At 42.6% G+C, this 27,511-nt stretch overlaps 1 protein-coding gene across 4 annotated transcripts in view; it reads right to left on the reverse strand.

The window, feature by feature from the left end:
* LOC106569207 (solute carrier family 12 member 7) overlaps nt 1-27,511 on the reverse strand; it is a 44,565-nt gene that overhangs the window by 13,360 nt on the left and 3,694 nt on the right. For 2 of the 4 annotated variants that reach the window (XM_014140332.3, XM_014140329.3), the window contains exons 2-15: nt 10,237-10,331; nt 9,892-10,023; nt 6,041-6,187; nt 5,738-5,792; nt 5,405-5,535; nt 4,941-5,182; nt 4,471-4,682; nt 3,651-3,818; nt 3,332-3,430; nt 3,119-3,176; nt 1,886-2,060; nt 1,636-1,754; nt 1,358-1,456; nt 490-609 (exon numbers count right to left, since the gene is read on the reverse strand). In XM_014140332.3, the coding sequence (XP_013995807.1) occupies nt 490-609; nt 1,358-1,456; nt 1,636-1,754; nt 1,886-2,060; nt 3,119-3,176; nt 3,332-3,430; nt 3,651-3,818; nt 4,471-4,682; nt 4,941-5,182; nt 5,405-5,535; nt 5,738-5,792; nt 6,041-6,187; nt 9,892-10,023; nt 10,237-10,331 (1,852 nt within the window). The remainder of the gene's footprint in view (nt 1-489; nt 610-1,357; nt 1,457-1,635; nt 1,755-1,885; nt 2,061-3,118; nt 3,177-3,331; nt 3,431-3,650; nt 3,819-4,470; nt 4,683-4,940; nt 5,183-5,404; nt 5,536-5,737; nt 5,793-6,040; nt 6,188-9,891; nt 10,024-10,236; nt 10,332-27,511) is intronic. The other 2 variants (XM_082960886.1, XM_082960887.1) reach the window with 2 other exon arrangements.

The following is a 27,511-nucleotide window of genomic DNA, read 5'->3' on the forward strand; positions in this document are numbered from 1 at the left end:
TAGACTCCGTCTCATGCTACCACTAGAGTGAAAGCACCGCCAGCATTCAAAAGTGACCAAAACATCAGCCAGGAAGCATAGGAATTGAGAAGTGGTCTGTGGTCCCCACCTGCAGAACCAGTCCTTTATTGGGGGTGTCTTGCTAATTGCCTATAATTTACACCTGTTGTCTATTCCATTTGCACAACAGCATGTGAAATTTATTGTCAATCAGTGTTGCTTTCTAAATGGACAGTTTGATTTCACAAAAGTGTGATTGACTTGGAGTTACATTGTGTTGTTTAAGTGTTCCCTTTATTTTTTTGAGCAGTGTATTACAGCACTGTCGGAACTAGAAGCACAAGCATTTCTCTACACTCACATTAACATCTGCTAACCATGTGTACATGACCAATAAAATTTGATTTGATTTGAGTGGGGACATTACTAATGTAATTACAGTAGTTTAATTAATGTTATTGAGCTGTTATTGGAAAACCAAAATCTTACCCTCTGTACTCAATGTACTTATAGATGCATCCAGCGATGGACATGGCTACCAGAGCATAGTACCAGGAGGAGATGAACATGAGGGAGACACACAGACTCATCCCCAGGAACGACAGCGTCCTGCAGGGACCAGAGAACAGGACAACAGCTTATTGAATGGGCTTATTGTTTGGATAGGCATTAGGTCAGTGTTACTACATCCTGATCTTGGGCATGTTTGAGCAGTGAAGGCTTTTGTTCTAGCCCAGCACTGACACACCTGATTTAACTAATCAAGTGTGTGATGATGTGGATTTATGCCCACTTGTCACGAACACTCACACTGTCTAATCTGCCATTGGTCTCTACATCCAAATAGCACTTTCTATTTCCCATGTGCATTTGCCATTTATTTCAAGAAGCATTATACTCAACACTGCACATGACTATATAATTATTTAGCTCCTTTGTTAGCAATAAGCCACTGTTTATAGTTCATTCCCAGTTCTGTAGGAAAATGTTTGTATGGAAAGGTCTTTTCGTATAATCGGTTCCTAACATAAATGCAGTGATTTATTTCTCTAGCTTACAAGAGTGAAACGCTGTTTCAGTGCACAGAATCATTGCAACACTCACGAGTTAGAGACTCTGTTTCACTCTGTTAATGCTTTCCTTTGTTCATACTTCCCATGTTGTGTTGGAGCACAGTGAGTCATGTCTTGTCTGTGTCATTTGAGTTGTGCGCCTTTTCGCACCACTATACTGTATGTTACTGAGTGATTAGTTGATTGGATGTGTTAGGTGTGTTAGTGCTGGGCTGTAACTTAATATTGGTCCAGAGTCTAAGATCCCTGAATTGACACTTTTGGCATGGAAAATATGAACTCACCAATGGTAGAACTTAAACCTGGGCCTCCAGTTGGGAGTGCGGAGCAGTGTCTGGACAGCACAGGCCAGGTTGACAAACAGGTAGCACATCAGGAAAAACCTGCAACCCAGCCCCACAGAGAAGATGAATAGAAGTGTCTTATAGGCTTCCAAAAGGACAATGAGCTAATACTGTACACAACAGACAGGATAAAACACTCCCATCCCATTACTATAGAGAGAAAGACACAAGCTCACATTTGCAGTATCGCCTAGAACACACATACTGAACACACTCACATTGAGAGAATGGGGGCAACAGCATCCAGTGACGCAATGAGGATTCCAATCTCACAGATCCCAGCGGTCATCAAGAGGGCCCAGGTAGGTTCCCCATTGGCTTTACCATGACCAAACACCTGGAGGAGGGGAGAGAGAGAGAGATGGAGAAGGAGAGAGAAAAATAAAGAGATAGAGAAACTAGCTGAAGTGTTTATGTTATTGAGATGCAATAGCAAGGGGCATAGCACAGTCTTTAGGACCTTCTTACCTGCAGAAAGGGGACAATCCCGTCACGTGCTATGGCCTGCAGCAGACGAGGGGCACCAGTAAGACTCTGCAGCCCTGCCCCACAGCAAGAGAAGAAGGAGCCAATCACGATCACCCATGGAGAAGGCCATGCCAGAGTTCCAATCACCAAGTTCTTCTTGACAGAGTCCCCAAATCTGTAGCGGAAACAGACACAGTTGAATGTTATACAAACACAGGTACTGTAACCCATAATGACAAAGTGAAAACATGTTTTTAGAAAGTTTTGCAAATTGATTGAAAATAAAATCTAATAACATAAGTATTCACACCCCTGAGTCAATACTTTATAGAAGCACCTTTGGCGGCGACTACAGCTGTCAGTCCTTTTGAGTAAGTCTCTAAGAGCTTTTCACACCTGGATTGTACAATATTTGCCCATTATTCTTTAGAACATTCTTCAAGCTCTGTCAAGTTGATTGTTGATCATTGCTAGACAGCAATTTTCATGTCAAGACGCTTTTTAAGTCAAAACTGTAACTACATTAGCATACCCATAACATGACCTCATGGTGAAATCCCTGAGCAGTTTCCTTCCTCTCAGGCAACTGAATTAGGAAAGACACTTGTATCTTTGTAGTGACTGGGTGTATTGATACACCATCGAAAGCCTAATTAATTACTTCACCATGCTCAAAGGCATATTCAGCGTCGGCTTTCTTTTCTTTTTACACATCTACTAATCAATGTGACACACACACTTAGTCCAAACATCCCTGATCTTTGTGGTTGAAACTGGGCTTGAAATCCACTACTCGATTGAGAGACATTACAGATAATTCTATATATGTGGTACAGAGATGGTCCATTCAACTTATTATGCAATTTGTTAAGCACATTTTTACTCCTGAACTTATTTAGGCTTGCCATAACAAAAGGGTTGAATAGTTATTGACTAAAGACTTTTCAGCTTTACATTTTTTATTGATTTAAAAAACGTTCTACAAACAAAATTCCACTTTGAGAGTATGGGGTATCGTGTGTAGATCAGTGCCAAAAATGTGGCTGTATCACAACAAAATGTGGAAAATGTCAAAAGGTGTAAATTCTTTCTGAAGGCACTGTATGAATGACACAAAGGTCTTTAATATACAAGTTATACACAGCAGGGATGGCTTCTGCATCAATGCTACTGTACAGAATGTCATAACAGCTAATGCCATGTCGTAAATAATAACTGTGGAATAGTAGTTACTTGTCTCTCAAAACGACACCCTCGATACAGGCCCCAAATAGCACAACACAGGTCATGTCTGGGATTTGGGGTTAAGAAAGAAATAGTGTTGTCAAAGTTAACAAATGCACAAGACATACCCTCTCCCACACTAAAACACACATGCCAGCACTCCATGCATGCACACCACTCCACACACGCGCATCATCATATCTATGGTTTCTCCAAGGATACAAATGAAAGAAGTGGTTGCTATGGCTAGGATGGTGCCGAAAGGAATAGACCTCTGGGCATCTCGGAGGTCTCCAGATCTGTTGGAGCCCGCCATGATTCCTGTGATTGAACACACATCGATTATTCAGAAGCTGAAATTCAGGAAATCACCAACATACTTAAATGTTGTCTCCGCAGCAGAAAACAACACCAAAACTAAAAACACCAAAGCGTAAGTTACAGTAACTCTTCCAAAGCATAAGTTACAGTAACACCCTTACAATCAGCGTGAGGAGCTACACGACGATATCTATGGTGACAATATGGCTACTATACCAACCTGTGACGGAGGGGAAGTAGATTCCCACCAGCAGAGTGAAGAAGGTGGAGATGTCGTTGAAGACGTAAGGCATGTAGATATCTCTGGAGTTATCCTGGGCTGGAACAGACGACTGCCTCTTCCTCTCTACCAACATCCCACTGGGCCCGTAGTCCCCCCACATGTTGTCTAACAGGGGACACAGAGGAGACGCATTATAGTAGACTATAATCTGAGTGTACAAACATTAAGGACACCTGCTCTTTCCATGACATAGACTGACCAGGTGAATCCAGGTGAAAGCTATGATCCCTTATTGATGTCACTTGTTAAATCCACTTCAATCAGTGTAGTTGAAGGGGAGGAGACATGTTAAAGAAGGATTTTTAAGCCTTGAAACAATTGAGACATGGATTGTGTATATGTGCCATTCAGAGGGTGACTGGGCAAGAGAAAATATTTCAGTCCCTTCGAATGGGGTATGGTAGTAGGTGCCAGGCGCACCAGTTTGTATCAGTAATGGTCCACCAACCAAAGGACATCCAGCCAACTTGACACAACTGTGGGAAGCATTGCACTCAAAATGGGCTAGCATCCCTGAGGAACACTTTTGACACCTTGTAAAATCCATACCCTGACTAATTTGACTTCCTTATTGAGCCCCAGGTTGATCAAACCAGATGACACGGCTATGATAAAATATGCCAATAATCATTTGGTAAGTGAGTAAGTAGTAAACAAGTAGTAGTAGTACCAATAAGTGTGCTCTGAAACAGAATCAGATAACTTTATTACCACGCAACAATTGTTTTCGAGAAATTTGTCTTGGTGCTCCACTGACCTTTGATGACCCCACTGAGCAGGCCTGGGATGCCCTGGATCTCAGTGACATTGTTCAGGGTGAAGTAATCATCACAGGTGGCGTTGAGGTGGCGGCTGTCACAGAACAGCTCCCACAGCTTAGTGGTGTACGTCACGTTCTTGATCACCTCTGTCTTCACACACTTCTCAAAGTTGTGGTTCTGCAAGGAACGGTTCCCCAGGAGACAGATTCTGTGGGAAATATATACATGTATTCATCAGGATATTTTCTAGTGTAAAGAACTAAGAATCTTTTCCTTTTGGCCACTGTAACCACTGTAAAGAGTCTATAAACATCTGTCTCACTGATATCAATGTGTGGTCACGTTAGAATTCAGCCCTATAAGATCAGATGACTGATGATTGTCCTTTACATTGTGAATATGAATCTGACCAGACAAACACAGTCACTAGCATCTCCTGTGCCCATAGATGAACTATCTAACTCACGGGAAGTCTGGTGGTTCTATGACGGTCTTGATTACTCCGGCGTAGATGGCCATGATGGAGAGCACCACACAGGCCAGGAAGACCAGGGCCAGCTTGTTGACATATTTGACTCCCACAAACACCACCAGAGCCATGAGAGCCAGGCAGCAAGTCCCGTACACACGCATGTTATTCAGCATGGCCTCCGCCTCGCCCTCCTTCTTCTCCGCCACAAACACTGCAGCGTTCGGCACGATGTACGTCTGGAACAAGAATAGGAGTAAGCTCGGACACTACCTTCATGAAACATTGTTTGGGCCAAGAGTTTTCCCGGCCCATGTGACATGTCCAGGAAAAAGTCTAAGCCATTGTTATAGGCTGTTACAAGGTACCAACTCCTGGAAGAGTCATGTGGTAATGAAAAACACCTGCCTCTAAACATTGTGTATTTCCTATATCATGACCAGGCATTGTTTTATCCTTACCAGAAGGATTTCAATAGTTCCCAGGATGTACATGGAGCCAGCGAATGTGGTTCCCAGGTAAAAACACAAGCCCACAGCCCCACCAAACTCTGGTCCCAAAGACCTGGAGATCATGTAGTAGGAGCCTCCGGCTGCATGAGGCAAGAGAACAGATACGGGTAAAAGGACTGGAAAGGAAAAGAAGTCAGCCACAGACTATAGCTCCAATGCAATAGTGATAATAATCAACCATGGTTAAACGATGACAGTTCTATAGTGCTAAATAACCATAAAAGCAGAGGTTGAGGTTTCTTATTCAAGGTGGAAAATAAGTTGAAGTTGAACTGACATTACCTGGCACTACCCCATTTGTTGCAATAGCACTCATGGATATCGCTGTCAGCATGGTCTGTAAGAGAGGGAAAAAAATAAAAAAGCCTAGCATTGGTTGGTGTTTGGTTACAATGTCCTCAGGGAGCAAAATGAGACCGCTTCATTCATGGCAGAGAAAACTAAGATTAGCAGAGAATACCACAGTTTAGTACCTGAACTCCCCAAAACGGAGGAGTGTTTGTATATAAGTAGTTAAGCCCAGTAGTACTCACACCTTAGTACTCACACCTTAGTACCCCATTTGTATTATTACATAGTACTCACACAGGTGCAACACATGACGACAATGGCGAAAGACTCCAAGATGCCGGCGGTGCCAACGATCCAGGTGAGACGCAGGAAGAGGATGACTCCCAGGATGTTCTGCATGCAGGGCAGGTACACGCCGATGAATGTGCCCATCTGAGGACTCTGGAGGTGCCAACGTAGAGGGCCAGGGAAGAAGAGAGGTACAGTAGGATTACCATGAGTCAGCTTATGGTACAGCAGGGCCTTGTAAGATGTACTGTAATGTCACAATACAGCATACAATACAATATTGTACAATCCTGTCAAATAAAGCTGAGAATACAAGGTCAATTGTCTGTAATTGTCACGTCCTGACCATAGAGAGCTTGTATTTTTCTATGGTAGAGTAGGTCAGGGCGTGACTGGGGGGTTTTGTCTAGTTTAATTTTTCTATGTTGTGTTCTAGTTACTTTTTTCTATGTTGGGGTTTTCGTATGATTCCCAATTAGAGGCAGCTGGTCATCGTTGTCTCTAATTGGGGATCATATTTAAGTAGTTGTTTTTCCCACTTGTGTTTGTGGGAGATTATTTTGAGTTAGTGCATGTTGCACCTCTTCGTCACGGTTTGTTGTTTTGTTTATAGTTTATTGTATGTCTTGCATAGTTTCACATATAAATAAAGATGTGGAACGATACCCACGCTGCGCCTTGGTCTCCTTCATATGACGAACGTGACAGTAATAAAGAGATGCTCTGCTTTTTTGACACCACACTCCACAAAGCAAGTCTTCCATGCTCTAGTTTTCTCTTATCTTGATTATCATGTCATATGGTCAAGTGCTGTGAAGAAAGACCTAGTTAAGCTGCAGCTGGCCCAGAACAGAGCGACACGTCTTACTCTACATTGTAATCAGAGGGCTAATGATAATACTATGCATGCCTGTCTCTCTTGGCTTGGCTAAAAGTTGAGGAAAGACTGACTACATCACTTCTTGTTTTTATAAAAGAAACAATGCGTTGGAAATCCCATATTGTTTGCATAGTCAACTTACACACAGCACTGACACACACACTTAGTCCATGGCACTCCCACCTTATATAGTGCAAGTGAACAGCAAGCTTGGTTTCAAAAAACAAATAAAGCAACACCCCACGGCACAACACCACTCCCCCATGTTGTTGTGTACACTACAAGACCAAAAGTATGTGGACACCTGCTCGTCAAACATCCCATTCCAAAATCATGGGCATTAATGCGGAGTTGGTCCCCTCTTTGCTGCCAATAGAGCCTCCACTCTTCTGGGAAGGATTTCCACTAGATGCTGGAACATTGCTGCGGGGACTTGCCTCCATTCAGCCACAAGAGCATTAGTGAGGTCGGGCACTGACGTTGGGCGATTAGGCATGGCTCGCAATCGGTGTTCCAATTCATCCCAAAGGTGTTCGATGGGGTTGAGGTCAGGGTTCTGTGCAGGCCAGTCAAGTTCTTCCACTCCGATCTCGACAAACCATTTCTGTATGGACCTCGCTTTGTGCAAGGGGGCATTGTCATACTGAAACAGGAAAGAGCCTTCCCCAAACTGTTGCCACAAAGTTGGAAGCAAGGAATCCTCCTCCACCAAACTTTACAGTTGGCACTATTCATTGGGGCAAGTAGCGTTCTCCTTGCATCCTCCAAACCCCGATTTGTCAGTCGCACTACTAGATGGTGAAGCGTGATTCATGACTCCAGAGAATGTGTTTTCACTGCTCCAGAGTCCAATGGCGGCGAGCTTTACACAACTCCAACCGAATCTTGGCATTGCGATCTTAGGCTACTCTGCTATGGAAACCCATTCCATGAAGCTCCCGATGAACAGTTCAGTAATCGGCGGTCCCGTTCTGTGAGCTTGTGTGGCCTACCACTTCGCGGCTGAGACGTTATTGCTCCTAGACGTTTCCACTTCACAATAACAGCACATACAGTTGACCGCGACAGCTCTAGCAGGGCAGAATTTTGACAAACTGACTTGTTGGAAAGGTGGCATCCTATGACGGTGTAAATGTAAATTCTAAAGTATTTTGCCTGTAATGTCTCTTATGTAATGTGTCGGACCCCAGTAAGACTAGCTAGTGGGGATTCTAATAAATCAAATCAAATCAGCCACAATAAATACTGAGATAATTTTTGGTCTACAATTGTAATGTGGGCAAAAAGACTTGCGCTGACTATTATCAGAGCCGTACACTATTTCGAAAATGTTTATTTTACAATTGGCTCATTAGCAACCATCAAAACCATTTCAGTCAGAATCCGGTCACTGGCAGCATAAAAAACACAACAATGGTGAAGTCAATGGTCTGAAGTCAGCTGCTTAACAGTGCCCTGTAGCGACACGATTACAAATATTTTCTCACGACTACAAACATAGTCTCAGGCAACCCCATCATTTAGCTGGGTTACTCTCAAAAACTACACATACTCAACACTGTCACATGCCATCCATATCACCCCAATCCTCCTGAAACAATTTCCATCACATAAGTTGTTTTGGTTTAGCCTGTTCCATCACACATACATCCTCCTGTGTTTTCAAATGAAGTTTTACAAATATTGTCTGATAAAGTTATGTAAAAACAACTGATAAATTGTTTGCAGTATAAACGTGCGTCATAGTTTAGAATTATATTTATGGGGGTTTAGGGAGAGAGTGGCATTAGGATACAGTTTGCATTGGCTTTTCATACAATGAGTAGTCAGATGTATTGCTAAAAGACATTGCAATGTCCTTCGAACAAAACATCAGTAACAAGACATCAGTAACAAGACATTAGTAACAAAACATCAGTAGAGAATCCTTCCACAGTGCCCAGCCTATTTTCCGCATGCCCAACTCATGCTCATATGTCATAACAGTAAAGTATTTGAAGTCCTTTGCAGTTCTCCAGAGAAATTAACAACAGAACTATTCAGTGAAATTATACTATATTTGCTCTGTGTGCTTGTCCAGTTTGGAAAGCATGAATACCCAAATATAACAGTCAGACATAATGCTACACAGTGTACAGTAACAGGCTACCTTAACAATGATCTGCTGGACTTCATTACAGCCATACAATCCATGCCCCGATCACCACAGGATAAATGAACAACTCCAATGTGTCATCCACCGCCTGATGACATAAGCACCCCCTGTTATACTCCAAAGGTGCAACGGCCCTTCACTCTTTCAAGATCAGACAACCCCCCCCCCCCCCACCCCCCCCACCCCCCACCCCCACCCCCCACACACACACGTCACATCGAGACAGCCCCCCCTCACACACAAAGACACTGCATGAATACAGTACATACCATATATCCCATAACACAACACAGCCCTCTCTCAATACTGCTGTTGGTTCTCCTATACGCCTTTTTACCAGGGTCAATGTGGCCCTTGTTCATAGACCGTTCACAACCTGGAGTGGCATCCTCACTATCCACTCTGTCTCCACAACCTCCCCCCCCCTGAGCCAATCAGATCTCCAGCAGGGAGAGGTACTGGGGTAATTGTCAGGGGGCAGAAGCATGGTTGGTTTCTGTGGCCTCGTGTTGGCGCTGTGACGCTGAATAGCAACAGTAGGAGTATTTCTTTGGTTGGTTGGTCAGAAGAATGCTGCTTTATATTCTCACATGCGCTCTGCTCTCAGAGGTGCTGTTGCATAGCTACCACACTAACCTAGTCAACTCATGTTGGTATGCACAATAATATAGATGTTATTGTGATCCAACAACAATGTCCTTGTCAAGTGGATTGACAGTTAATACAATTTCTGTCTACTACTGTACATCTTTAGCGAGGTCTCCCACAAAGTACCCACCAGGAGAACTTCTCAATAATGCACAACGGTCATGTGGTCCGTACCTTGACTCTAATCTTTGTAACCCCCTCCTCATTTTCATACTCCTCATGCTCAGTGACCCCCTGGGTGAGGTTGGTGTAGTTAGCCAGCTTGTTGAGGAGGGAGGACACCATGGGGTTGCTCTCAATCTCTTCCTGTCAATAAGGATACAACGAGATTGAATCGGGACGTCATGGCATTGAAGACATCCAAGTACAGAACAAAAAAAAGCAACAAATGTTAGGATGATATGTATTCTACAATATAATCCATGTAAGCACGTCGCTCTCACTTTACATTAAAGTGGCATAAAACCTATGTGGTAATGAATTATATTATGATATCAAAAGCCTTGACATGTGGATTACCTCAAAGAGAGCCATGTTCTTGCCATCGTAGTAGTTTTCTTGGTCGTGGTCAGTGTTGTTGATGAAAGGGCTGCTCTCTCTGGGAGTGACATCTCCTGGGAGACAACAGAAAAGGAGAAAGAAAACATCTCTACTATACTTGTCTGTCCAATCACTATTGATTTCATGGTATGTTATTGATTTCATGGTATCTTATTGATTTCATGGTATCTTATTGATTTCATGGTATCTTATTGATTTCATGGTATCTTATTGATTTTAATGGTACCAAAATATTGCAATTTTTTTTTAAACTACATTTCTTATGAAACAACACAAACACCACTTTCCTCTGCAACCGATAAAGAAAAGCTCTGCAGTCCAGACAAAGTCATGTTGATTGTCATTTCCGTAGTAATGTCCTATGGGGTTATGCTGTGACGAGAGAAATCAGTGCTATCGTGTGCCGCTGATGAGGCTGCTAATGACACTGTTCAATGAGAATGACACTGTAGATCTCCTGTACAGTATGATGAATAAGGACAAACTACCCTGAACAAAACTTTCTCTTTTTGTGATACTGTAATACAATGTTATTTCCCCATGATTCCTCTCCACCTGGTGTAAAATAAGAGGTGAGATGCAGTGATAACGAACATTTCAATGTTATCATCTCATTATGAAGTGTAGTATTCAGGCCTATAACAGCAGACATAGTTCCATAAAAGGAGTTTCGCCAATCTGCTATTAATCATCACAACATATCAACCATTTCCATTACAGAGACTTCCTTGTAAATGAGATGGGACGTTACGTCCCAAGAGGGTTTCAATGAAAAGTGCACAATTTCTCAAGTATTGGATTTCTTTGTAATACATATTTAATTTGCCCTACAGTACACACTGGACACACCACGTAATTCCAACATGGAAATTGGGTAATATTTGATTGAGATGTTGATCAATGAGATTTCAACCTTTATTCATCCACTCAAAAAGACAGCCAGAAGTTTGTTGAATTCTCAAATGTGTTATCACTGCGCTTTCAACCATTTAAAAACACAGCAAAGTTCAAATGGGAATACAATGTCAGATATTTATACAACAACTTAAATGCAGTGTTTCCCAAACCCCAAGGGGTGCACATCTTTGTTTTTACCCTAACACTACACAGCTGATTCAAAGCTTGATGATTAGCTGATTATTTGAATCAGCTGTGTCGTGTTAGGGCAAAAACCAAAACTTCCACCCCTTGGGGCCCCGAGGACTGAGCTTGGGAAACCCTGACTTAATGTGTTATCACTGTGTTTCATCTAATAGCACAACTGTCACGCCTACTCCTGCTCCAGCGCTAGACAGCGCCAGTCTACTAACCACCAGTCCTGGCAACTATCATCACGCACACCTGGCAACCATCGTTATGCACACCTGCTCCCCATCGTTATGCACACCTGGATCTCATCACCTTGATTACTCTCCCTTTATTTAACCCTCAGTAGCCTCAGTCATCTGGCTGTGTTGGTTTTGGTCAGTACGCGTCTCCTGTTTTGTTAATCTGCCTTCTCGCATCATTAAACTCGCCTTCTGCACTTTCTTCCTGACTCCAAGCGTATACGTTACAACAACCAAATGTCCTGGATTGCAGTTGAGATTATATAACAATTACATAGTGCAAGTGATCGATGCTGTTCGAGATTCTGCATAGATTATTATAGCAATTGTGAAGATCTCCACAGACATGCACGGTTTCTATGATTGCATAAGAAGACATTTATAGTTACAGTAGGCAACCTTTCAAATTAGTGGATTCGGCTATTTCAGCCACATCCGTTGCTAGCCCGTTTATAAAATCGAGCACACAGCCATGCAATCTCATAGTGAAACATTGGCAGTAGAACGGCCTTAACGAAGAGCTCAGTGACTGTCAACGTGGCAACGTCATAGGATGCCACCTTTCCAACAAGTCAGTTTGTCAAATTTCGGCCCCGCTAGAGCTGCCGCGGTCAACTGTAAGTGCTGTTATTGTGAAGTGGAAATATCTAGGAGCAACAAAGGCTCAGCCGCAAAGTGGTCGGCCACACAAGCTCACAGAATGGGACCGCCGAGTGCTGAAGAGCGCAAAAATCATCTGTCCTCGGTAGCAACACTCACTACAGTGATCCAAACTGCCTCTGGAAGCAAGGTCAGCGCAATAACTGATCGTCGGGAGCTTCATGAAATGGGTTTCCATGGCTGAGCAGCCGCACACAAGCCTAAGTTCACCATGCGCAATGACTAGCGTTGGCTGGAGTGGTGTAAAGCTCACCGCCATAGGACTCTGGAGCAGAGGAAACGTGTTCTCTAGAGTGATGAATCACGCTTCACCATCTGGCAGTCCGACGGACGAATTTGGTTTGGCGGATGCCAGGGGAACGCTACCTAGCCCGAATGCATTATTTCAACTGTAAAGTTTTGTGGAGGAGGAATAATGGTCTGGGGCTGATTTTTATGATTCAGGCTAGGGCCCTTAGTTCCAGTGAAGGGACATTTTAATTTTACAGCATACAATGACATTCTAAACGATTATGTTCTTCCAACTTTGTGGTAACAGTTTGGGGAGGCCCTTTCCAATGTTCCATCATCGAGTGGAAAGCCTTCCCAGAAGAGTGGAGGCTGTTATAGCAGCAAAGGGGAAACCGATTCCATATTAATGCCCATGATGTTGGAATGAGATGTTGTCCACATACTTTTGGTCATATCATGTATAATGCTTGGATAATTTAATCTGAGCCAATGGCTTAATCCTATTCTTTAACTTTTATTTGGGGTTTAGTTGGAGACGTGAATCCAACATAATTTTTTAACGTGACGATAAGTTAATAGGCTATTTACTGTATAGCAAAAGTGATGATATACATATAGTAGATATAATGTTGAAGATCTGATATTGTTTCAAAGGTTAAAATTCAACATATTTTACAAGGTTTGTCTATGCTAAAGATTGGTCACAATGATGACATAATCCTGTGATTCGAATCCAATATATTTTTTTCCAGGTAGAGATTCCACATCACAATACGTTGACAAATTACGTTGAAACAATGTTGATTCAAACAGTTTGTTTCCAGTGGGTAGTCTCTTTCCACAGTCGCTGTTTCTAACTACATGAGTTTGGCAAAGCAAAACTAGCACACTAAATACAATTGACAGACAGCCAGGACATTTTACAGTAGGCTGAGGAAAGTCTTCCGAAGAGAAGACGAGGGCAGTGGTAGAACCATCCATCACCATCTGCTCTGTTCATTCCACACACAGGGAAGGCATAGGTACCAGTTATATCAGGCTACATCGATAAATTAGACAAAGGGGAGTTGACACTGTGTCAATCTAGGGAGGTGGACAGGTTCAGGTTTATGCATTCATTCTGGGATATAATCCTATTGATTTACAGTATGTTTGTTCTGTTGACTGAGATGAACAGCTCTGAACATACAGTAGAAGTGCTTGCCAAATTGTATGATAATAAGACATTTTGCCGTTGGCTTAAGTGAATAACTTCAAGGTAGGAATTTCAGACACTAGGAATATCTTAATTTAACTCCAATGTAGACAAAATCTGTCTCTCTCAAATATTAACCATTTGGCTGATTTAACAGACATTTTCACTATTTAAAGCCACCCAAATGTTGAAAAATCTGTCCACAACAACACAATCTCATCAGGTAGTGGGAAGTGAAGTGTTGCGGCCTCTATAATAATAAATGACAATGAGAGCTGTTTATAACTCGTTAAGCCTCCACAGTGACAGATTCATAAGCTGCCTAGCCTAGCACACCTGAGCCTGAAGGTAAGACGCACAGACACAGAGAGAGATATCAAATCCCTATATTTAACCCTCGGTCCCCCCCAGCACTAATGTAAACACAGATATACGTACCACAGACTAACAACTATAGTACAATACACAAGGACAGACCGAACAAACACATACATGATGATGGCTTAACCAAAGCTTCCACAACAAGACAAAACAGCTGTGGCCGTGAGCAAAATTCTTACTACAGACCAGATAATGAATATGAAAATATGTCTAGCCTGATTATTTCATAGGGTTTATCACACAGATGAGCTCACCTGATCGTCGTGAACCCTCCCCACGCTCCATACCAGGGGGGAGGTGCAGCTGGGGTCCACAACACTCTTCCAGTATGCTACTGTAAACCTCAGTAGTTACAGAGCTCAATCTGCTCTGCCTAGCCCCCCTTCAACTGAGTTGACTTCAATCTGTGTAACACAGTTCTCTATGAATTTCTGTCTGTTCTGTGCTAGGTAGCTTTCTGTAGCAGATTTGGTTAAGGTGTCTTTGGTGCCCTGGGAATCAGATGCTCCAGAGTTGTGGACATCCTTTCTCTGTCCTGTCTGGAGGCAGTGGAGCAGCATCAGCCCTTGCGCTCTTGACCCCTCATCCACTCACTGGAGGGAGGGGTAGAGGAGGGAGAGGGGAAGGGAGGGGGAGGGTGCAGCTTTAGCTACTTTAATTCTGTGCCCTGAAACACAGCTCAATGAGCTTACAGAGCATGACCCTACACACACACACACACACACACACACACACACACACACACAATTGAGAGAATCCTGTCGTGTTGTATCACAGCTTGGTACGGCAACTGCACCACCCTCAACCGCAGGGCTCTCCAGAGGGTGGTGTGGTCTGCCCAATGCATCACCGGGGGCAAACTACCTGCCCTCCAGGACACCTACAGCCCCCAATGTCACAGGAAGGCCAAAAAGATCATCAAGGACAACAACCACCTGAGCCACTGACTGTTCACCCCGCTACCATCCACAAGACGAGGTCAGGACAGGTGCATCAAAACTGGAACCGAGAGACAGAAAAACAGCTTCTATCTCAAGGTCATCAGACTGTTAAATTCTGTTAAACAGCCATCACTAGCACATTAGAGGCTGCTGCCCTATATACATAGACTTGGAATCACTGGGCACTTTAATAATGGAACACTAGTCACTTTAATAATGTTTACATATTTTGCATTACTCATCTCATATGTATATACTGTATTCTGTCCTATTCTACTGTATGTTAGTCTATGCCGCTCTGACATTGCTCGCCCAATATTTATATATTCTTAATTCCATTCCTTTACTTTAGATGTGTGTATTGTTGTGAAATTGTTAGATATTACTTGTTAGATATTACTGCACTGTTAGAGCTAGAGACACAAGAATTTCACTACATCCGCAATAACATCTGCTAAACACGTGATTGTGACAAATACAATTTGATTTGACACATTTATTCCACTCAGCTATTAGCTTAGCATAAAAAGTGTGTACACAGTATACAGGCCGCAAAAATCCTCAAACGTAATCCTCGAGTCTTCTGTACTTTTTACATTTAACAGCTTAAATGGAAATCATTATGGAGTAGCTGAGACAGAGGACGTGAAGAAATAATCCATCCATGTATACCCAATCCTCTGGAAAGTGAAAAGTGCAAGTGACACCAAAGTCAATAGACTGCTGAGTTGTTGTCTGGCATATAAATAACATGGACCTGAAGGGCCTCTGACAGTGACATTGAAAGGTCTGCCGTGGTGATGACTAGCACATCTGATGCCACATTTCAAATGACACAGCACACTATTAGATGAGGTACTACTTATGTTTCAATGAAAAGCTCTATCCCACATGCCACGCTATGAAAAGCCTTGCCAAAATTGAGGTCCCCGTTTCACAAGAGCTCTGATTCAAGCGTTCAGAATTAAAGCTTATTGACACTCTTTGCAGCTACAGTAACTTGATCAGACACACTTTCATTAGCAACAGAACTTGGACTAAAGGGCAATTCCACAGTAACGGAATTACGCTGAGACTCAGATATTTCACTTTAAAATGTATGCCACAACAAAACCAATGATTGTAAAGTTAAACCAACCATACAACTATATGCATAAGGACTACTTTTAACCATTTCCACACACACACAAAAAAAAACATGTAATGAAAGAACAGTGCAGATGCTAAATTTGGTAACAGAATTACGGGTAAAGTAAAAAAATGAACAGTGCGTGAAAAAGTCACAGAGAGAACATGTGACGATGTGGACTGCAGCCAGCGGGCACCTTCATTTGGGCTTCTAGTTCTCAAACACGTCATTCTCCTCTAGGCTTATATCCACCAGTAGGATTGTTAAATAAAGGTCATAAATACATATTGAAACCACTCATATTAGTCTACAATGTCCTTTCTGACTCCGTTTCATTCACGCATATTAATCAATGGACCTTACATTGGAATACATATTATGCCCACCTGTGTGGTCTTGTTGTGACATTGACTGCCATTGCCTTTTATTCTGAAGAAGGGTTCATACTTGAAACGTTTGGGCGGCAATAAAAATATGTCAATTTAAGTTTATTTACTGGAGTGCTGTCCTATTTCGGTCACACCCTGATCTGTTTCACCTGTCTTTGCGCTTGTCTACACCCCCTCCAGGTGTCGCCCATCTTCCCCAGCGTATTTATACATGAGTTCTCTGTTGCCAGTTCGTCTCGTCAAGCATGCTAGCATGTTTTTGCCGTGCTCTTGTTTTTCCTAGTCTGTTTTTTAGCCCTCCCGGTTTCGACCTTTTCTGCCTGTCCTGACACTTAGCCCGTCTGCCTGACCATTCATCCTGCCCTGACCTTGAGCCTGCCTCTTTCGGACTCTGACCTGGTTAATGAACTTCTGCCTGTCCTCGACCTGCCTATTGCCTGCCCCTTGTATTTTAATAAATATCAGAGACTTGAACCATCTGTCTCCTGTGTGTTACATATGCTCTCTCTCCGGCCCTCTAGGTCATCATGCTCCCGCCCTTAGCCAGATCGACAGGGTCCCGCGCCTTAGCAGAGGTGACTGGTCTGCTCCTGATCCCCGGAATCATCATCTTGGTCAGCGTCCTCCAGCTGAAGCCGCGCGCCGGGGTACTGTCACGTGTGCTCCCGCTAGGTCACCAGGCTGCTCGTTTATGGCGCACACCTGTCACCATTGTTACGCGCATTTGCGCATAATGACACTCACCTGGACTCCATCACCTCCTTGATTACCTGCCCTATATATGTCACTCCCTTTGGTTTCTTCCCCAGTTGTCATTGTTTCTGTTCCTGTTTCATGTTGGTGCATTGTTCGTGTTTCTTGTTCTGGTCATTTATTTATTAAAAGTATTCACTCCCTGAACTTGCTTCCCGACTCTCAGCCTACATCGTTACACTGTGTCTGCATCTGGGTCCTGCCCTGTGTCGTTATAATTTATGTTTTTTGGAATACACATTAAGGCCTCATGACCAAAGTCTTTGACAAAGTCCAATTGATAAATGGAAAAAAGGGATGACTGTCTCTTGACACAGAGTCTGTTTTTCCTGAATGAAAGAACAATGTGGGAAACATACTGTACGTTTAATAGAGAGCTTTCAAGCATCACAAACAAACATCCTTTTCCTGAAAGGAGGACTATTTCCACATAAAAAGGGCTCCCAACAGTCCACTTGCGTCATAACTTTTTGACATCCTGTACGCCACTAAATATCTGGGATAGGAACCTGGAGGGGAAGGGGATTATAAGGGGATTGTTGGAAATGGAACACTAGGGCCTAGGAAACAGAACAGTAGGCAGGCAACAAACGTTGTCTCAATTTACTCTCATTCTCTCTGGTTCCTCCCTCAGAGTAACCTAGATAGTTATTATTAATTTATGTTGTTATCTGCTCCGATCACATGAGATACAGCTATAAGGTACAGCTGAGTAGACCATGTCTACAGTAAAGACAGATATTCTCTTATCTGACATATGACAACAGTATCATGTAGCACCATGCAGAACACCATAAGACTATATGATAACAACTACCGGTATGTTCAATTACTGTAAACAAGATATGCAACATAATGTAGGTTCACTGACAACAAAATACTGTATATCTTCAACCCAGAACGACAGAGGACAAAACAGAGCGAGAGCGCCATTGTTATGAATGGTGATGCAAATGACAGTGGCTACAAGTAACAGGTCAAATTTGAATGCCATCACATGTGCATACAGACGACATGGCAGAGGACTTTGTGTTTGTAGAGCTCTGTATTGGGCTCTTATTGTGACAGGCAGTAACACAACAGTTGAATGCCCCAACAGGGGCGAAAATCTGATATCAACTTTGGAGGGGACAATTACATTACATTTTCTCAAGAGCAATTCCTGAGGGGGACACCAAAAGTAGTGCTGTAACACATAGCCTACGTTTAATATGGTAAATGTATATTGAGGAACCAAAGAAATAAGGTGTTTGCCGTACTCCTAACTACCGGTACCCAAAACTACACAACTAATCACAACAGCAATACCATTGCCTTTAACAAATCTTAGTTCAGTCACCAGTTTAAGTTGAGAGTGGGGGTATCCATGGCATTTTCCAATTATGTTCCTATTTTACAAGTAAAAAAAATGGAGAACCTTTCATAATGTTGCCAAACAAAGACTCAACAAACTTACCTGAGACTCCCTGTCTCTGCCAGTCTGTCCCTGCATATCTGTCCCCAACTCTGCTGTCTGTGTGCCATCTGTTGCCTGCTCTGCCTAATGACATCATTGTGAAACATTTCCATTAGAATTTCATTTTTTTCTGATGAACATTTTATCAACTAGTCTTTGAGATATTAGGCTACTAGGGTTCTTACTTTGCGTTTTGGTGTACTGAAAAATACTCTGATGTCCGTCTTTTTTCTGCCATTTTTCTACCTGGTTGGCTACACACACACAGTATGTAGGTTATTTACAGTAGGAGATGGGCTTCTATCATCTTATCTTCTATCATTCTATATGGGCTTCGATCTAAAAGGTAGCTAGCAAATGTGAAACGGATTGCAGTGACAAGAGTTGACAGCTGTATGAGTTCACCATTTACACAACATATGCTGCAACCTTTTGTAATTTTAATCGTTTGTTTCATATTGGCTGGCTTCTAACAATAACTGAATTTGCAAAGCTAGCGAGCACCAATTCAGTGGTGTTTGCTATAATCTTTGCTACCCGGGTTAAATAAAGGTGAAATAAAATATATAAATAAAAGTTCCCTTGCGACAATTTAGCTTTTGCAACGAGACCATTAAATATATTTAAAACAATGGTGGAAGAGAGTGTAGTTCTGTTCAGTTTATCACTAACCTTATCACAGGGACTTTGAAGAACTAACTTACATGCATGCTGATCTTGGAATAAATTGACGATAGCAAAGATTCCATCTTTGACGACGCCACATAAATGGAATAGGTACTAGCTAGCTTAATAGTTAATATTTGCGCGCTAGCTCTGCATATTCAGCTAGTGTGTGTGCGCGATTGACTGGATTAACCTCATGTCAGTTACGTGCATTGAGTGCCTTTCAGACAGTAGATACGACCTCTACGTTACCTCGCAAGCTAAGGAACTGGCAGTGGATCAAACCATTGTGAGGCAAAGGGTGGGGGGGTCGCAATCTTTTGAAACTTAAAAACAAGCTATTAAGTGTCTATAATCAGCACAATTGCTTTCATTGCGTATTATTAATATTATTTAAATTACATAGTTATGTTTCAGTGATATATTGGGGGTGACAAATCATATTTTTACCAGGATGGGGGGGGGTCGTGTCCCCGGGATTTCCGCCCCTGTGCCCCAATGGTATAGGCTAATTATTGAGTGTTAAGCTCAATTCACACACTACAGAGACGGAGGGCACGGAGCGTAGCACAGCATTGCAATGTCGTTTTTCATCACAAAAGGGGCGGCTCCTTGTAATACGCTTCTTTGAGGTCGCTTCGGGCGGCGAATTTGATTTTAGACACTGACATTTTTTGTATTTTGTGTTCGATCATAACATTCGGTTTCGAAAGTGAACGCAGTGGTGCGTTTGGTTGGTGGATGTGCAAAGCTGTACTGAGAATGAGGTAGCCATGGCAGGTAGCTCAGATGGGAGTAAGTCTGAGATGGATGAAGGTAGTAGGATCAGTGATGAATCTATCTACACAACTGTACAAGGAAAAAAAGCATTTTAAGGTTATAGTTTATTGAGATGCATGAATACACCACACCAAAGACAGTCGTGAAGAGGGCACGACAAAACCTATTCCCGCATGGGTCCTCAGATCCTCAAAAGGTTCTACAGCTGCACCATCGAGAGCATCCTGATGGGTTGCATCACAGCCTGGTATGGCAACTGCTCGGCCTCCGACCGCAAGGCACTACAGAGGGTAGTGCGTACGACCCTGTTCATCACTGGGGCCAAGCTTCCTGCCATCCAGGACCTCTATACCAGGCGGTGTCAGAGGAAGGCCCTAAAAATTGGTCAAAACTCTAGTCACCCTAGTAATAGACTGTTCTCTCTGCTACCGCACAACAAGCGGTACCGGAGCACCAAGTCTAGCTCCAAGAGGCTTATAAACAGCTTCTATCCCCAAGCCATAAGACTCCTGAACATCTAATCAAATGGCTATCCAGACTATTTGCATTGCCCCCCCAACCCTACCATCAGGAGTTACAGAAAGAGGCAGCAGTGTCCAGCAAAGGCCATCTATGACATAGTGCCATGGGTGGTATTCCTCCTGATAAATGTCTCCCATTTGTCCGGGACATGACGATGTATACTGAACAAAAATATAAACGCAACTGAGTTACAGTTCATAGAAGGAAATCAGTCAGTTGAAATATATTCATTAGGCCCTAATCTATGGATTTCACATGACTGGGCAGGGGCGTGGGCATAAGCCCACCCACGTTGGAACCAGGCCTAACCAATCACAATAAGTTTTTCCACACAAAAGGGCTTTATTACAGACAGAAATACTCCTGAGCATCCCCACTCCATTCGTTCTCGAGTGAGACAGAGCACCCTACCCCTCAAAAACTTCTGTTATGTGCTTTTTTCTTATTTACACTTTAGGTGGTGGGTAATTTACTGGGGTTATTTTGCATGTTTTTTTATATTTACTTATTTTCTCATTCACATGTTAAGGTGGTAGGTAATTTACTGCTGTTTACTTTGTGTTTTTTCTCTTATTTCATCACACTTTCAATCTGTGTATTACATTGTGTTTTATATTGGACCATTTTCCGCCTGATATTTCCGCTTATGATCGTAAATAAATATCTAAAAGGTCTGCAAATGTCTTTGTCTGGTTATTTGTACTTGTTGCAGAACATATTACTGTTCTGAATCAGTCACTCAGTAAACTTGTACTGCTTTGTACATGAGCTATGTACAGTTGAAGTCGGAAGTTTACATACACTTAGGTTGGAGTCAATAATACTCGTTTTTCAACCACTCCACAAATTTCTTATTAACAAACTATTGTTTTGGCAAGTCGGTTAGGACATCTACTTTGTGCATGTCACAAGTAATTTTTCCAACAATTGTTTACAGACAGATTATTTCACTTATTGAAATATCACTGTATCACAATTCTAGTGGGTCAGAAGATTACATACACTACGTTGACTGTGCCTTTAAACAGCTTGGAAAAATTCCAGAAAATTGTGTTATGGCTTTAGAAGCTTCTGATAGGCTAATTGACATAATTTATATTAATTAAGTAAATTGGAGGTGTACCTCTGGATGTATTTCAAGGCCTACCTTCAAAATTGTAGACCTCCACAAGTCTGGTTCATCCTTGGGAGCAATTTCCAAACACCTGAAAGTACCACGTTCATCTGTACAAACAATAGCACGCAAGTAATAACACCATGGGACCACGCGCCGTCATACCGCTCAGGAAGGAGACGTGTTCTGTCTCCTAGAGATGAACGTACTTGTAGGTGCAAAAAGTGCAAATCAATCCCAGAACAACAGCAAATGACCCTGTGAAGATGCTGGAGGAAACAGGTACAAAAGTATCTATATCCACAGTAAAACGAGTCCAATATCGACATAACCTGAAAGGCCGCTCAGCAAGGAAGAAGCCACTGCTCCAAAACTGTCATAAAAAAGCCAGACTACGGTTTGCAACTGCACATGGGGACAAAGACCGTACTTTTTGGAGAAATGTCCTCTGGTCTGATGAAACAAAAATAGAACTGTTTGGCCATAATGACCATCGTTGTGTTTGGAGGAAAAAGGATTATGCTTGCAAGCTGAAGAACACCATCCCAACCGTGAAGCACGGGGGTAGCATCATCATGTTGTGGGGGTGCTTTGCTGCAGGAGGGAATGGTACACTTCACAAAATAGACGGCATCATGAGTTAGGAAAATTATGTGGATATATTGAAGCAACATTTCAAGACATCAGTCAGGAAGTTAAAGCTTGGTCGCAAATGGGTCTTCCAAATGGACAAAGACCCCAAGCATACTTCCAAAGTTGTGGAAAAATGGCTTAAGGACAACAAAGTCAAGGTATTGGAGTGGCCATCACAAAGCCCTGACATCAATCATATAAAACATTTATGGGCAGAACTGAAAAAACATCTGAGAGCAAGGAGGCCTACAAACCTGACTCAGTTACATCAGCTCTGTCAGGAGGAATGGGCCAAAATTCACCCAACTTATTGTGGAAAGCTTGTGGAAGGCTACCCGAAACGTTTGACCCAAGTTAAACAATTTAAAGGCAATGCTACCAAATACTAATTGAGTATTCTGACCCACTTGAAATGTGATGAAAGAAATAAAAGCTGAAATAAATAATTCTCTCTACTATTATTCTGACATTTCACATTCTTAAAATAAAGTGGTGATCCTAAACTGACCTTAGACAGGGAATTTTTACTGGAATTAAATGTCAGGAATTGTGAAAAACTGAGTTTACATGTATTTGGCTAAGGTGTATGTAAACTTCCGACTTCAACTGTAGATGAGGTTCATGTCTTGGGGGTCTGTCCTTACTGTCTACAGCTGGACAGCCATTCTCACCCATGTACCATAACAGGAAGGTCTCCATTAAAAGGTCACTTCACATGACTATGTACAACCTTGTATTATGTTAATTAGGTAAATGGCTCCAGGGTCTAGCCTTATTGTCTACAGCTGAACAGCCATTCATTGAAAGGCCACTACACATAACAGAAGGTTATGTAAATTTCATAAGGGTCTAGCCTCCAAAAAATATATTACAAACTAAAAAACACAAGGATAAAGTAACTGTCATTATGGTAGACTATGTGATTTGTAAAGTGTGAATAAGTAAAACAGCCAAATCCAACTGCAAAACAAAGTGTGGAGCTCACAACATGACATATAAAACAGTAATCAACCAGAGGAAGAGAACATATTTTGCAAACCACACTCCAACATTTACTGTAGGGTGCCACGCGTGATCGCAGCATCCTGGAAAGACACTTGACCAGCTGGTGTGAGGAAGTAGTTCTCTAGGTTGTTGCGCACGTCTATAGCAACACTGGTTGCCCTGTCTGCCGACATGTTTCTTAAGTCCAGGTAGCTGGTGTCCCCTTCTACCACCTGTCTCCACTCTCCTGGACGCAGGTCCCCAGTCGTTATGGAGTGGTCAACAAACGTGGGGTGGATGTACCGTGTTGTCAGTGTCAGTAGTGTCTGTGGTGCAAAGGTAGTTGTGGAGGGCCATGCAGGCCTTCACAATGGTCTCAGCTTTCTCTGAATCAACCTCAAGAGCTCGTCCCAGGACCCTCCATATTCCAGCAAGGATCCCAAAACATTTCTCTGAAGTTCTTCTGGTTCTTGAGTGGCGGCAGTTGTCGATATTCTTGCCGTCATCAAGGCCTGAAGAACCTTTGAATAAAAGAAGCGTACTCCATTAGTATTGAACAGGAACATGAAAGCTATCAAATGTGTACTGTAACAACTGTGTAGCCTATGCTTTGGACATACTGTAGGCCCCCATCCTCTTACTCTTTTCACATCATATGTATAGTCACATGTATTTAGCGTATCTTACCTGGATATGGTCGCATCAGGTTTGCCCTCAGAGGGGATGCCTCATCTCCACAAAGACATATGTGTTTGGGTCCCCAGCAAGCACTCTGGTCTTGGTAGCGGCAGCTGGAATGCAATGAGTTGGGAGCCAAACTTTCTTTGTGAGAAGATTCCCACATCTCCCTTCCGACCATGTCGATCATGGTGAAGCGGTACCTTGCTTTGCAGACTGCCATCAGGACTATTGAGGAAAAGGCCTTGTAGTTGTAGTACTCGCTGCCAGAGTTCGTTGGAGCTCGCATCCGAATATGTTTTCAGTCGACAGCTCCTGCACAAAACGGATAACTCCAACGATCCCCAAACTCTCCGACGATTTCTGCCCATTTTGCCATGGAAGGATAAGTAACAAAATCCTCCTTCAGGACATGCCAGATAGCCTGGCACACTTCCGTGACGATGGTACAACCTGTAAAGATTCCTAGCTTATAACTTGCAGCAAGACACAGACAGCCATTCTGCAGCACTTACGGGCAAGCTGTAAATTTCTCTTGTGTGAGATAAAGGGCAAGCCGCTGAAGCAAATTGTCAAATCTGGCAACCGACATTCGAAAGTATTAAAAAGGTCTTTCCTCGTCAATGTTTCACATACGTTGGACAAGAGACATGCATTCTCCATCGTCCTCTCTTAGTAAGAGCACTTCAACTCGCTGTTCAGGCTCTATCAATTGCAATTCTTAGAGAGACATGTTTGCATCTGCTTCTGTAGTAGCAGAAGTAGTGTTGTAAAGCATAGAACACCAACACTAGCCAGACATGTAGCTAGCTAAATAGTATTCGTCAACAAAAAGGCATATAACACCGGATCCGGAAGTTTAAATGTTGTTGCTAGCTACAGTTAGAGTGCCTCGGACCCTCTTGCTTGGTAAGCTACTCTGGCTCCCCCTAGTGGATATACACTACACAAGGGCTCTCTTGCTTCGTAACCTACTCTGGCTCCCCCTAGTGGATATACACTACACAAGGACCCTCTTGCTTCGAAAGCTACTCTGGCTCCCCCTAGTGGATATACACTACACAAGGATCCTCTTGCTTCGTAAGCTACTCTGGCTCCCCCTAGTGGATATACACTACACAAGGACCCTCTTGCTTCGTAAGCTACTCTGGCTCCCCCTAGTGGGTATACACTACACAAGGACCCTCTTGCTTCGTAAGCTACTCTGGCTCCCCCTAGTGGATATACACTACACAAGGACCCTCTTGCTTCGTAAGCTACTCTGGCTCCCCCTAGTGGATATACACTACACAAGGGCTCTCTGACTTCGTAAGCTACTCTGGCTCCCCCTAGTGGATATACACTACACAAGAACCCTCTTGCTTCGTAAGCTACTCTGGCTCCCCCTAGTGGATATACACTACACAAGGACCCTCTTGCTTCGTAAGCTACTCTGGCTCCCCCTAGTGGATATACACTACACAAGGGCTCTCTTGCTTCGTAAGCTACTCTGGCTCCCCCTAGTGGATATACACTACACAAGGGCTCTCTTACTTCGTAAGCTACTCTGGCTCCCCCTAGTGGATATACACTACACAAGAACCCTCTTGCTTCGTAAGCTACTCTGGCTCCCCCTAGTGGATATACACTACACAAGGACCCTCTTGCTTCGTAAGCTACTCTGGCTCCCCAAGCCCCCTAGTAGATATGTACTACACAAGACAGACTTCCTCTCTGGGTGGAACGCAACGACGATGTGGACAAAAGTGAGCACTGCCCCCAAAAACCTGGCTCCGCCCTTGCACATGCATGCACGTCTATCGACAGAGTGGAGCTTGTAGCCACCTTTAAGGAGCTTCAGCATGACTGTGTGTTGGCCCGCAGTGTCCTGTGAACAGGATTTCAACAGCCTTAGTCATCAATTTATGTTGAATGCCTTGCTCTTATTTCTGTCTCTATGTACGTAGGATAAGAACCTACAGTAAGTCAGTGCAGAGACAACATTTCTCACAGAAATTGATTGGAAGATCACATTGTAAACAAACAGTGTGGTTAGCCTGACTGTAACCACAGAGCCCCTCTGTCTTCTCTCTCTCTCTCTCTCTCTCTAGGAACACAGACACAGAAAAACAGATATGCCCAACAGATGGTAATTTCATCCTCATCCCAAGTCTGAAATTGTCTTAAGTTTAATTGGCATGTCAATAGAGGTCGTTTTCAGAACAGGAAGCAAAGTTAAGTAAAAATAATTAGCATGTAGCCTACCATGGTTCTGTAGCTCAATTGGCATCCTACATTTCCAAAAAGGAAGTAGGCCCAACTCTTCCTCATTGAGAAACACAATTATGAATGACAGGGATAACTGTCCTGTCTTGTCCAGACAAGCCACTCACACTGCCTCAGACTCAGGCTCAGGCTCACTGAATGAAATCAACAGAGAATCAAATATGTTCGGCAATCCACATACTGGATTAGAAAGACAGGCTCGATTGCAACCAACAGGCAGAACTTAACACGCTCCTGCAAGGTTACCGCTGGATTTCTTAAAACGAAAGATTACATGCACCTGCAGGGTAAACTAAGCATGACTGCAACTAAAAACACACAAGGACAAACCAGCAGATCAGTTGATCTCTCGTTGTTGTTACCGTGTCAAGTGATTATGATACCAGACAGCTGGTCAAGATTCTCTACTCCCGCTCCCATTGAAATATCAACCCATTAGGAGCATCGGAAACCGTAAGGCTGATGAATGTAAAAATACTTATTTAAGTATAAAAATATAGAAGCAGTAGGTCTATAATTCTTTAAAAGTTTCACTTTAAATGACAAAATAATATAATGTATGCCATTCAAAATAACTTTATAGACCACGTTTTAATTTGATAAAAAATATTGATTACATAACTCAATCATGATTTAGTTGAGTTAGTTACACATTTCAAGTATTTTTATTTATTTATTTTTATTTCACCTTTATTTAACCAGGTAGGCAAGTTGAGAACAAGTTCTCATTTACAATTGCGACCTGGCCAAGATAAAGCAAAGCAGTTCGACAACATACAAAAACACAGAGTTACACATGGGGTAAAACAACATACAATCAATGATACAGTAGAAAGAAATAAGACTATATACAATGTGAGCAAATGATGTGAGATAAGGGAGGTAAAGGCAAAAAAGGCCATGGTGGCAGAGTAAATAAAGTATAGCAAGTAAAACACTGGAATGGTAGATTTGTTATTTGAAGAAAGTTCAAAGTTAAAATATAAATAATATGGTGCAAAGGAGCAAAATAAATAAAATAAATAAATAAAGTAGGGGAAGAGGTAGTAGTTTGGGCTAAATTAAAGATGGGCTATGTACAGGTGCAGTGATCTGGGAGCTGCTCTGATAGCTGGTGCTTAAAGCTAG

The sequence above is a fragment of the Salmo salar genome, chromosome 14, assembly GCF_965601325.2.
Source record: "Salmo salar chromosome 14, fSalSal1, whole genome shotgun sequence".
NCBI lineage: Eukaryota > Metazoa > Chordata > Actinopteri > Salmoniformes > Salmonidae > Salmo > Salmo salar.